Here is a 14,062-nt window from a genome sequence, read left to right on the forward strand (position 1 = left end):
TCTTTCTTTCTTTTTATAATTTCATGATACTTAAATTAAGCATTTCTCATTCACCAGAACACATACTTTAAATACCTTTGTCATTTATGATCCTTACTTGTCCTGAGGTGGATAATTTATGAAATTCAGATCAAATAAAATGATGACACGTCCGTCATTAGATAAAGAAAAAACAACAAAAAGCGTATAATTTGATTGATACCTTGTTGAAGGTAAGAAGTGCATTCATAAACATATATCGAAGCAAGACCAGACACATGTCAACCCTGAGTCAATCGATGCCACTTAGATTAGAGTCCGAAGAACCTTCCCACGTCCGAGAACTTGGTCCCAGATCTTGTATATACACACCAGACAATCGTACTCTAGAAGGATACATCAGAAGGACCAAAGTATCCGGACGGTCCCGGATCATTCGCTTTCCAACAACTGCCAAATTTCGAGATATCCAGAATTCTATGTAATCACATTTAGTAACCATGGTGCAATCCTTGTAATGGTTGTAAGAAGCGTGATCCATGGGGTCGATTACAATTACGTTATTCTATAAGTAGTTAAATACTCTCTTATATGTCCCCATCATTGTATTCATCTGGTTACACTTGCTATTGCACATATTCTCTAGCAAAATCATTATTCATCATTGTTTATCAAATGTTCTTCACTGATCAGACCGGACTGTTTAATAAGAATCTCTTTATTTTTTCCCTTTTTAGTTAATTCAATTCAACTGTCTATTTTGCTATCCCCATTACATTATTTTTATTACATTCACATTATCAAAGGATTAACTATATTTGAACTAATCACGTTGCTTGTGACTTCTACCTTAACAATTTAACTGATTATTCTAACAAGTTAATTTTAGGCTAAACAAGAAGGATAGGAAAAATAACTCGAGTCAATGTTCGAAAATCAAGCGCTGAAGTAACCTATGTCAAACGTTCAGGAAAAGTTCGAACAACTTTGACAAGAGGATAACTGTACCCAAAACTGACAAGGATGAGTAGGTAGCGAATATTTAGGGGCAAGACAACTTTTTTTAAGGAACTCGATAAAGTATCCCGGGAAGAAGAGTGCCTCCTCATAAAGGGATCCCCTTAGGCCATCTCCAACCTTGCACCATTTTTTGCACCAAATGCTATTTTGGTGCAAAAAATGGTGTTTTGAGCTCCAACCTTGCACTATATTTTGCACCATTTTGGTGCATGAATAGTGTACATCAAATTTGGTGCAACACTATTCATTGATCATTACTATTCATTAATAATTTATTATTATTTTTTATTATATAACACTTTTAATTTAACATATTATAAATTTTAATTTTTACATTTAGATTCCTAATATACCTATTCATCAATACCATTACTATTCATTAATATATATATATATATATATATATATATATATATATATATATATATATATATATATATATATATATATATATATATATATATATATATATATATATATATATATATTTATTATATAACACTTTTAATTTAACATATTATAAATTTTAATTTATAATTTTAGATTCCTAATATACCTAATTATTTTTTATGTAATATCTTATAATATTAATTTTACATCTTAATTTTGGAGTGTAAGTTTTATAAATTAATTTTCGTATATATTATTTTATATAAAATTGTAAGTTAATTTTATTATAAGTTATGGTAGTAGATTGTAAGCATCGCAAAATTGTAAGCATCTACATCATGTATTATACTGCACAACATGATAATCGAGGATGAGCGTGATCTTAATGCACCAATTCAAGATGCTTGGGAAGGTCCAACTCCAACAGTAGAAATGGTAGTAGATGAAAATTATCGATTTGAACAATTTTTAGCTCGACACAAAAAATTAAGAACAAAGATGCTCATTTTGCACTTCGTAATGCATTAGTAGAGCATTTATGGGAGCAACGTACTACTCATGGAAGTTGAATATTTATGTAGAAATTAAAATAAATTCTACCTTAATGTAATAGTATTTATTTAATTATATTTTATCAATGATTTCACTTTTATTTGAATTATCCATTAATATGTATAACGTATAATATTTGCTTACAATTTATATTATTTAAAATTTTATGGTATAAAATAATTTTATATTAAATGATTATATAACAAAGGATTATGAATTACATGGGATGGATATGTAAAAAAGAAAAAGAAAAAAAGGATTTTTTTATGAAATTAAAAATAAAATTTAAGTAAAAGAAAATAATATAATATAAAAGAGAGAGAAGAATATAAAAAAAACATTCTTTTTTGATGCAAACAATAGTGCAATGGGTTGGAGTTAATTTGCACCATTTTGATGCAAAAAATGATGCAATGGGTTGAAGATGCCCTTACAAGGGTGATTGACATGATCAACGATTAAAGGCGTTTATTATGCGTGTTTAAACTTAAGTAAAACTGCTTAATTGGAAAAAGTCCAAGTAGGAATTTTACAAAATCGTGCAAGTTGAAGTTTTAGTGTATGTACTTGTAAGGTCTTTTTTTTTTTTCCCCTTCAAATTATTTAAGGTCTTCCATTGTTTACTTCTCCAAAAAGTATTTCTATTCCACTTCCCAAGGTTCCACCCACCCACCCACGTTGCTTCAAAACTTGGTCGACCAATTCCAAGTAGTTATCACTTGCCACTTTCCACATGTAAATGTATGTTCTAGTATATCTATTATCTTCATCTCCAAGTCTCCATTAATCCTTATTAGCCTCCTCCTCACGCTTCTTTCTCTCATTATTCATAATTTTCTCTCTTCACTCCTTGTGCTTCAATACTACTCCTCTGCTCTACTATTTAAGTCCTCGTGTTAATATTCTGCCTATCTAGCTTCTGTTCTCTAAGCTTTTTTGTCATAAATTTTAACATTATTGATCAATTAGCTCTTTTGACATTTGGGATCTTTTATTTTGGTCTTTATGACCCAGGTACCTGTTCCATTCATTTTGTTATCTTAATTGCATTCAACATTTTCATCTACAGAGTTCTTGAGAAATTACAATGGCAATTGAGCTGTGTTCATCTGATGAGTCTAGTTTGGGCATAATGAGTCCAGCTCGTATCTCCTTTGATATTTCACAGACAGGCTCTAGCTCTGTTCCTGTTGAACAATATATTCGGTCCACTTCACCTTCCTCTAGCATTGATTTCGATTTTTGTGTCTTTCGCGAAAGCTTCGATCTTGAATCTTCTTGTGCTGATGAACTTTTCTTTGATGGAAAGATTCTTCCAATAGAAATCAAGAGAAGAATTTCCTCAGTACCACCCAAAAAAATAGAACAACCACTGCCACCACAAGCTTCATGCAAAAATAGTAACACTAGCAAGACTCTCCATTGTTGCAAAACGGCGAAAAATGAAGACGCGAACCAAAATAAAACAGGTGTTCTTGAATCATCAGATACAAAAACAACAACATATCCAGTGAAATCCCACAAAGTGGGATCTCGGGAGGATAAAGTATACACAGACCTTACCCCTATCTCGGGAGGCAGAGAGGTTATTTCCAGTAGACCCTCGGTTCTTGAATCATCGGATGAAAAGCAGAATTCCAAGTCATTTTGGAGATTCAATAGAAGTAGTAGCTTAAATTGTGGAAGCGGTTATGCAAGAACTTTATGTCCATTACCACTTTTATCAAGAAGCAATTCAACTGGTTCAACTCCAAGTGTGAAGCGTAATTCGTCAACATTATCAAAGGATAATTTAAGTCACAAGCATCATTCAAATTCTCAGAGACACTTTTCAAAATCAATGTCATCTAATGGTCATAATTGTCAAAAGCCTCCATTGAAGAATAAAGTTCCTGGTAATCCATACAGCAATGGTGTTAAGTTCAGCCCAGTACTAAATGTACCTCCAGCAAATTTGTTTGGATTAAGTTCTTTCTTTTCAAGTAGCAAGGAAAAGAACAAGAAGAAGTGATTGATTAAAGAATAACATTGCTTTATTAGTTTCCAAAATAAGTAAAGTTTGAAAGGTGTGATTAAGTTGTTTGTTCTCACTTTTTTGCTTAGATTAACATGATTGAGATTTGAGAAGGAAAAAGAAAAAAGTTGAGAAAGGATAAGTACTGGGGCCAAAGTATGGAGCATAATTCATTCCATGCCACATGCTTTTGTGAATTCATTGGGGTTGTGGGTGACAAGAAACAGGTAACATTTGCTATCAAGAGGGCAGATAGGCCTGTCCCATTATGCTTTTTATTTGTCTTTCTGCTTTTCGTTGCCTTACACATGCATATAACTATATGTGATTCGAACTTGGTTCTTTTCTTTTCGTTTACTGATTCTATCTATCGGAGATAAGGACTTGAGACAAAAAGTATAGTAGTAGTTGAGTTGCTTATGCTTTCAATATATTTTATTTTTGTAGGATGATGAATAAGCTTGGTTTACTTTTTAGTTGTTCTTCCTTTAAATTGCAGGGTTGTAAATAATTAAATTAAATATTCCATCCGTCCCAATTTAAGTGTCTTAGTTTGACTTGACATGAAATTTAAGAAATAAAGAGAGACTTTTGAATCTTGTGGTGTTAAATCAAAGATGGATAAAATAACAAAAAATATTTTGAATCTTGTGGTTTTAAATCTTCTACTTAGAATGTTTGAATTCTCAACTTATTAAATATAAAAAGAGGCACATTTTTTGAGATAGACTAAAAAGAAAAGTAAGACACTTAAAATGGAACGGACGGATTAACTTGTTTGAAGAATATTTGTTGACTTTTTCCAACACTCTGTGGTTCACTCACTAATCTTCAAATTTGTTTCAAGTGATATTCATATTTAAACAAAATCCTTAAATGAAGTAATCAACTCCGAATACTTCTTTTACAACTTCTACCAAATATTGTCCAACGGACTATGAGTAATGTCAGAAGACTCACAACTGTCTCTTTTTATTCTTTTGTCAGGATCGTACTGACACTCAAGATTTTACACAGGCGTATTCTCAGTATATGTCCCATATAATTATATATTTTTGGTATCTTACAGCCTACAGGCTCTGTCCAACACACGAGTGTAACAAAATTCAATAATGTCTTCAAGCAGTTAGTACAATTAGAATTAATTGTCTGTTTAAGTATGCTTGGTTTATGAAGTTCATCGCCTTCTTTATTGAAGCTACCTGGTTTGTGAAGAAGTAAAAAATTCTATGATAAAAGATAATGTAAAAAATAGTAATTGCACCATCAGAGACTCTTTTAAGTATTGCCAAGAAAAAGAGAAGGGGAGGAGTTTCACATGAATAATAAATTGACACATTTTAGAAGAGTTTCACATTCCTTGAACAGGCCCCGTCATAATGCTCTTCGTTGTGAAGACTGGTAGGGGTAAAACAAGATTGGACCTATAATAGATGCTACTACTTTAGAAGTGGCCATAAAGTATTCCCGTAGTACACTCAAATGTTGAAAAATATTAAAATATTGAAACTTAACAGAAATAAAATAGTAATAACAATATTAAAAAAAATATTGTGTTGTACAAGTCCACTGTTTTGAAAGCAATTTCGATCTGACGAGAATACAAATCGTTGTGCCTGGTCGCTTCTCAAAATTCCACAACACTACCAAACACGTACATTAGTGACCGTGTTACTCCCAAATGCACACGCAAGTATACGCGGTCGTACAAGTAATATAGGATTTAAAATTCAGATATCGTACCCACAGAGACTTATGATTAACTATTTACTAAATTAAACTAATGCTAATTATCTAAACAAGAAATAAAATCCAAATTTATAGTTATGAACTAAATAAAAATAAAAGAAAATAAATAATGAACTTCAACCAAGAAAGAACAGATTTTTATCGGAGAAGAGATAGATCTAGGGCTATGACCACTAACAATCTAGTTGAGTCTTCAAATCGTTCTACCTATGGGTTACTAGTTGACGGGTTAATTGTAACTTTATGATATTCTCTTGAACTACTCACAAGCCTGTAGATGCTACTATAACGCCTATATCTCTATGGTCGTCAGAGGTAACAAGAATGCATTAAGTTTTCCGTATTCAACTAAGTAGGGCTAAAGGGTATATCTCTATCCTCAGTAGCGAAACGATTAAATCGAACAAACTCTATTTATTCTTATTACGCATGCAAATTCCCTATCCCTAGTTCAATCCACACGTCACAGATATTGTCTAATTAGTAATCAAGTAATTAAACAATTAAGATCAAGAATAAATAAGCAACCCAAAAATATGAAAATTTAATAGATAGAAACGATAATCAAACGTTAATTTTCATGTTTGAGCCAAAGCCCTAGAACTAAAGAGTTTAGCTCCACATAGACAAGGAAGAAAAACAACAAATCATCTGAATAAAAATATTAAAATAAGTATTACAGAGAAGAGAAAGTAAAACCCTATAGCTACGGCCTCCACGGCGGCTCCAAGCTCTCTCCAGGTCCAAAGTTCTGAACTAAGGGTCTCAAGTTATCTCAAAATTATGTAAAAACCGTGTAAAATATGTATTTACAGAATACCAAAAGACATGGGGTTTAAAAAATCAAATCCAAATCAGAGAAGGAAAACAGTCAAAAATAAGCCTAGCGCCCCGCGTCGCCCCAGGCCGGCGTACTAAGGCAAATTTCCAGGCTCTCAAATGTGCTTCAGTGGTTTCGCCTCTCTGCAGGTACGTTCTCCTCATTTTCAATTCAATTTCACTTGTACATTTTGCACTAATCATTTTGTCATAATTATGCTCCCCACTCTTGTCTCCTCTCTTTTCTATCCTTTCTCCTTCTTTTCTTTTTCTTCCGCGTTTTATTTAATTTTGCTCCAAATCTCTTCATTTTTACACCACTTCATCCCTACATAGTAAAATATAATATTAAACACAACCACAATAATTAATACTCAAAAGATAATTAAAAGTACTAAAATGTGAGGTAATAATGGCTAAATATATACATTTTTAGGCCGAACATCAAACCGAAAGTTTAGAATTTACAAAAAACGAATTACTCAGAAAGAACATAAAAATTGAGAAGAACAATTTTGGAGAAGAAGAAAGGATATTTTTGGTGTGTGTTTAGTTCACAAATAGTGCTGCTTAGGTAGGCGAAGGATAGGAATTACTACAAAGGAGAACTGGTAGGGATTTACAACAATCAAAGAGCTATTACACTATTCAAGATAGTTGTTACATATTTGATTTAAAAGAGCAATTACAAGGATTAATTTTAGAGCAATTACAAGGATTAATTTTAGAGCTATTACACAGAATTAATCTGAAGCAATTAAGGGCCTGTTTGGAAAGCTACAGCTTGACCTGTTTGTTTGACCAAATAATTACTTGGTTAGGTGGGAATTGAGTGTATTCTCCCGCGATGGGGGGTGGGGGATTGAGTGTAATTACAGGGTGCCTTTTTAGTTTCTTTCTTTTGTATTTTATTTTAATTTCTTTTAATTTCTATTATTTTAACTTCTTTATTATTTTTACTTTTTAATTATTTATCTTTCATTTCCTTCTTTCTCATTCCTAACCTTTACTTCTTATGATTCCATGTAATTGCTCGTATTTTTTTTAAAATTTTATTCATTTAGCATAATTGTGTTATTATTCTAAGTTTTGAAACTACACCTCTTAGTATTGGGAAGAATGAGTCATTAACAAACTTGACATATAATAAGTGTCGTTATTAAAGTAGAATTTTGTTGTGAATGAGGTTAAAGACTTATATTTTCCCTTTCTTTTAAATTATATTTACTTAAGTTACGAAGGAACTTACTTATGTAATGTTGCGATTTGACATAAGAGTATTATGTTTTAAAAAAATGAATTTTGAATTTAGGTCATATTTTCAATTTTAATTTATTTGTGTCAGTACTTTTGACTTGTTATTTCACATTGCATGTTGTTTATTTTTCACTTACGATTGATAGATTTTTTTTTGTCAAACATTTGAATAATGTTATAGCATTATATTAATAAACATTAATTTTTTGTCAAACACCCAATCCATGATGTTCCCACAAAAAAGTCTGCTTTTAATTTTTATAATTAATTAAAATTAAAATATTATTAATTTGAAAATATATATCAATTTGTTTTTACAATATTAGTCACAAATATATGATTATTAATTAATATATTTTCAAGAAATAATGTGTTGTTAAATACATGATTTAATATCATTTATAAAGGCACATATTTTTCAAACATTAATTTTTAATTTTTGATAATTAAATTTTATTTTTAAATTAAACTAACTATGTAATTACACTTGTGCAACTAAACAGTACACTTGTAATTACACTGTAATTATATAATGATAAACAAATAGGTCGTTATAATTAAAATACTATGTAATTTCTAGGCTTTGTAATTACTAACCTAGTAATTACACCAATTCCAATTACCACGTGGCTTTCCAACATATCCTAAGGTTTTTTGAATTTTGTAACTGATAATGGTTGGAAAAAAATGGCATCTGGGTAAAACGGTGCACCACACCGTGCACATCTCAAAAGTCGCACAGGGATATATGGCGGCCTCGCACGTGTATGGTTGCTGAGTTTCAATTCAACGAGTATGGAAGAAACTCAACTATAAGGAAGAGACTTGTACGTAACGTGCTCAAAATGTTTCCCTTTTCTTCTGGGGAACTTTTGATTTTTCACATAAGACTGTAGCTAGACAAAATAGACCCACAAAAATCCTTTATTCCTTACATAATCGAAAAAGAAATAATGCTAAAATCAAATACTCACACTTACAAAAGAACTTTACTCGCGCCTGGCAGAACTTACATGAACTTTTCCTAAATTACTATTCGTACAAAGTTTTGATTTTTTATATTCCCTCGGTCTCAGTTTAAGTGTTTTAGTTTGACTTGTACGGAATTTAAGGAATAAAGGAAGTCTTTTGAATTTTGTAGTGTTGAATTAAAGATGTGTGTAGTCTTTTAGATCTCGTAGTCCTAAACTTGTCAAAACTTACTAAATATAAAAAAATGCATTCTTTTTTGAACAAACTAAAAAGGAAAGTAAGACACTTAAATTAGGACGGCGGAAGTATATGTTTTTGTTGGGATAAATCAGCCCAAATATACTCTTAATATGTTGCAATATTGTTTGTTTTGGTGGTCCAAGCCCGCATGATATTTCTCAAAAGGTCTCACACCATTAAGCGATCCTACATTTTATATGTACCTTCCCCATATTTTTAGCTACCTATGTTGGATTTTATCGGCACTCCCCACAATCTGTTAACTAGGATACTAGGCCCAACTGCACAGGCCCAATGCCACAGCCTTGAACCGGATCCATTCCTATTTGTAATTCTAGTTAGTTTTAAATTCAGCCTTGTGTTTGCAAATATACCCATTTGATTGTACCTATATATATACTTTGTAATTGTAGAAAGAGGAGGACAATTCATTTTAATAAAACAACATCAGATATTTCACTTTCACTCTCTATCTCTTATTGTCACGTCCCGAACCATGGCCTGGGCGTAACACGGCACTCGGGCCTTGCTTGCATGTGTCCGAGCGAACCTCATGGCTTGCTTGTCAACATGGGCATCAAAACAATATAATCTATATGATGCAAGTTAAATGAATCATGAAAATGTAATTTGCGGAATAAAGTCTTAAAATTATCTCATAGCATGAAATATCATGCAAACATAACAGTCTGCAAACATGAAAGCATAACTGACTCTGTGAACTAACATCTGTCTATGAAACCTCTAAAACATGTTTGAATACTAACTACCAGGACATGGCCCTGGACTACCATAAACTGAATACTAATGCAGACTCTATGTTGAACCCCGAGAGGAGTGGGGCTCACCAATAACCTGATAACGAAAGTGATCTTACTGCGCAGATGTATGCTCCTGAAAATCGGTATCTGCACTGTGAAGTGCAGGCCCCGGGCAAAAGGGACGTTAGTACATGGTGAATAGTACTAGTATGTAAAACCTGCTGAAATGAAGAACATGACACAACATAGGTATAGGACATGAACTGAAACTGAATGCAACTTGAACATGAGCATGAAACGTGAGTGAAGTCTGAAAACAGTAAATCAATGGAAATACATGTATGTAAAACTGCTTGTAACGTGGGGAACGCTATAGTATAATCGACAACATGATTCTGGTACTTGCGTCCTACCAGCAGAACACTCACACCTTGCCAGGGATATGAGATTTAAGTAATAATAAGCATGTAAGGATCCAAACTGCTTAATGAAGGTTTGCCTCCTTGCTGACAACCTTTATCCTACAATGGCAACGTAGTTTCAGGCTATCTGAGCCTTCTCGGTTAACTAAGCAATTCCCAAAAACATGAACATGATATAGTTGGCTAAGAAGCCCATGATTTTCGTGAAATAACTTGTAAATAACTTGTAATCATGATTTCACAAAATAACTTGTAACATGATTTCATGAAATATCTTGTAATATGGTTTCTTGAGATAAGTTGTCAAAGTCTTGCAAACATGTTCTTGATTCATGAGTAATAACAATAGTTCATAATTATATACATAATTGACTTGAAAACATGCTTGTAACTTGCTAGATAAAATCATAAAGTTTCATATAAACATAATGAGAACACATGAGGAAGAATTCATGATTCATGGATTAAGCTAGGGTTCCTAATAACCGTAATGGAAGATTAGGAATACAATAACGAATATAGATACAAAATTCATGTACATAAATACATAAATACGGGCTACCAATATGTTGGGTTTAATGCCCTAGGATTTGAACTTCATGAATATCAAGAAACAGAGCATAGGGAAGAACGTAGAGATTCCCACATGTGGATGGAAATTCTACATACCTTAATTGCTCCAAAACTTGAATTAAAGACTTGAGTTTTGGAGAAGATTTCCTAAATCTTGATTCTTGAACCTTGAGATGGGTTTTCTTGAAAACCCTAGATTAGGAACAATAATTTCTTGCTTAGATTATTAGAATATATGTTAGAATTGAGTTGGAAGGGTTTGGATGACTTACCTTGATGTTTTGGATTGTTGCTAGGGTTTGGAATTGTGAATAATGAAATAAAAGAACTCAAGGCTTGAATTTATACAAAAGTGGGGCGGAAATTACATGGACGTATTATACGGTCCGTATAAAGTTATACGGTCCGTATAATATGACCATATTTCATCATGGCTGAACAAAACGTTGATTTGGAGCGTCATGAAGTACGGACGACTTATACGGTCCGTATAAAATTATATGGGCCGTATAACTAGTTCATATAACATGACAAGTGAACGGACTGCTCTGTACTCCTTCAGTAAAATGACCATAACCTTTTGTACAGATGTCCCCTTGACCCCCATAATATAATGTTGGAAAGGTATTTCAAAGGGTACAACTTTCATTCAGGAAGTTTTCCCAAATTCCAAATTAATAAAGGGGTTATGGTCGTAGGAAGTAAGACATTCTACAAACTCACTTGCAAACATGCCCCGTAGAGTGGCTTCCAACTTTGCTTTGCCCAAAGACATTTCTTATGGCTTGATTAGTTTTCAAAACACTTCCTATAACCCTCATATTGGTTCCATTTTATTATCATCTTATGAGTCAAACCTTCACCCGAAGCTACGAGGTGTTACACTTATTTTCTTTTTTTCTTTTTTTCTCATACGCATATAGTGTTTTCACCATGGAAACTCAGTGCGATTCTTCCATTTTTCTAACCTAACATGGTATCAGAGCGGGTCAACGAAATCGTCTCCTTTTCCTCTTTCGATCGATATTACCCTTGTTAACAAATTTTAGCTTCCGCAAAATTTTCAGAAACCCTAATTTTGCAAAAAATTGGGATTTTTCTCCTTTGAATTGGGGATTTTCATGTGCGATTAGATACGAGTATAGATTACTTCGATTTCAAGGTTGTATTGTGGTTTCAAGAGGTTGTATTGTGGTTTCGAACTTGGTTTGGTGATAACTTCGATTTCTAAGTTGTTTTGTGGTTTTTCGAGCTCGATTTGGTGCTCCTATGGTGTTCTTGTACTGATTTCTCACTGGTTTGTGTTGTTATCGTTGTTAAAGGCTTTTACTTCTTCGAGTTTAGAAGAAGGACGGTATACATCTCTATACTCCTCTTTATACATCTCTAGATTCTAGTTTGACCAAGGTTTCTGTCATTTTCAATGGCTATCGATAATACGAATGGAACGAATTCGAATAATGTGACCTCTACAGACGGTTTTGACTCTTTCACCTTAGAAATTTCACATGTCTTCTATGTACATCCATCCGATAGCCCTGGGACACATTTAGTTACACCTCCATTTGATGGTTCTGGATTTGTAACATGGAAAAAAAAGTATGCTTATATCTCTGTCTGCCAAAAATAATTTGGGAATAATTAATGGACGTAGCCCTAAACCTGAGGAGAATTCACCTTACTATCCCTATTGGGAGAGGTGCAACAATATGGTAATTGCTTGGATAACTAACTCCCTCTCTAGAAATATTGCACATAGTGTGTTGGGTTATGACACTACTGAAGAAATCTGGGCAGATATCAATGATAGATTTGGTCAATCGAATGGATCAATGTTTATTCAAATTCAAAGAGAGATTGGGTCTATTTCTCAGGGTAACCTATACATAGCTTCTTATTTTACCAAAATGCGCAGTCTCTGGGATGAGATGCGTACTGCATATGTAGGTCCTGTTTGTTCCTGTGGTGCATTACCAAAATTTTTAGAAGAGTTAAAACTTTTCCAATTTCTAGCTGGACTGAATGAGTCCTACTCCACAGTTAAAAGTCACATTATGATGATGTCTCCTTTACCATCTGTAAGCAAAGCATATTCAATGCTGCAGCATGATGAAAAACAGAGGGAAAACTTCCCACCCATAGGTTTTTCAACAGATTCAGCCTCTTTTTCTGCATCTTCTTCTTCCACTCCTGCATCTCATGGTGGATACAGACCTGGTGGTCAGAAAAAATCCAAATTCCCTAGTGGTTCAACTGGTAATCAAAAGTCATTCCCACAAAGAGTACAATTCCCATCTAGTTCACCTAGCTCCACTTTAATGTGTAGATATTGTAAGAGGTCAGGGCACACTATAGAGAAATGTCATAGACTTCATGGGTATCCAGATGACTTCGAGTTCAATAACAACCGTAGGAAAACTGCCTCTTGTGTTCAAGTGGACAATCCTGCTTCTCCATCATCTTTTCAAGAGTCATCTTCTGGTGGTATGTCCATTCATGGGTTGACACTAGAGCAACATCATGATCTCATCCAACACATACAACATACTCATGTCACACCCAATACCACAAATGGTGAGATGTCTGGTGCCCCACATGGATATGCCCATTTTGCAGGTTTGTTTTGCAGTTCTGTTCTTAATTCTGTGGATTTTAAATTTTGTGCTTTATCTCAAATCAGTGTTGACACTTGGATATTAGACTCAGGAGCTACCAACCACATGACCCCTCACAAACACCTTCTCCAAAATATTCTTCCCTTACCTAAACTAGTCTTAATTATTTTACCTAATAGGTATAAAGTTAAAATAGTATCTACAGGTTCCTTACATCTAAGACCTGACATCACCCTATTAAATGTCCTGCTTGTTCCTTCTTTCCAATTTAATTTGATTTCCATTTACCAGTTACTTGTTCAGCTCCATTGTCATGCATTACTTACTACTTCCAATATTTTCATACAGGGCCCTTCTCTGAAGAGGCCATTGGCAATTGGTAAGGCTGACAATGGGTTGTATTTTCTGGACCTCACCTCATCTTCTTCACTTTAATCTAATGTGTCACGACCCAACCCCGTAGGCCATGACTAGTGCCCGAGCTGGACACCCATACACACTTACTTACCAAATCAGCCTATCCACGACTTATCCACATCCAACATATATTAATTATGACAGATATTAAGGGCAGATGTTATCTTAAGCGGTCGCACGTATCAAACACATCATGTAGGAGCTGCCAAGGCTGTCGTAGAACATATCGTCCAAAGCATATACATAAGCATATATATACATACAAGACGTTAAGGTTGTCAT

At 33.5% G+C, this 14,062-nt stretch overlaps 2 protein-coding genes across 2 annotated transcripts; both read left to right on the top strand.

Annotated features, from left to right (window-relative positions):
- The first annotated feature begins 2,601 nt into the window (after positions 1 to 2,601).
- On the top strand, positions 2,602 to 4,017 carry LOC132623983 (uncharacterized). The gene has a single exon (XM_060338798.1). The coding sequence runs from the start codon at positions 3,029 to 3,031 to the stop codon at positions 3,950 to 3,952; it is 924 nt and encodes a 307-aa protein (XP_060194781.1). The 5' UTR covers positions 2,602 to 3,028; the 3' UTR covers positions 3,953 to 4,017.
- Positions 4,018 to 12,349: 8,332 nt separating this feature from the next.
- LOC132624284 (uncharacterized) lies at positions 12,350 to 13,798 on the top strand. The gene has a single exon (XM_060339088.1). The coding sequence runs from the start codon at positions 12,350 to 12,352 to the stop codon at positions 13,796 to 13,798; it is 1,449 nt and encodes a 482-aa protein (XP_060195071.1).
- The last annotated feature ends 264 nt before the right edge of the window (positions 13,799 to 14,062 follow it).

The sequence above is a fragment of the Lycium barbarum genome, chromosome 12, assembly GCF_019175385.1.
Source record: "Lycium barbarum isolate Lr01 chromosome 12, ASM1917538v2, whole genome shotgun sequence".
Taxonomy (NCBI): domain Eukaryota; kingdom Viridiplantae; phylum Streptophyta; class Magnoliopsida; order Solanales; family Solanaceae; genus Lycium; species Lycium barbarum.

Coding starts and splice junctions, on each gene's coding strand:
- LOC132623983 (XM_060338798.1), top strand. CDS start 3,029: ATGGCAATTGAGCTGTGTTCATCTGATGAGTCTAGTTTGGGCATAATG.
- LOC132624284 (XM_060339088.1), top strand. CDS start 12,350: ATGCTTATATCTCTGTCTGCCAAAAATAATTTGGGAATAATTAATGGA.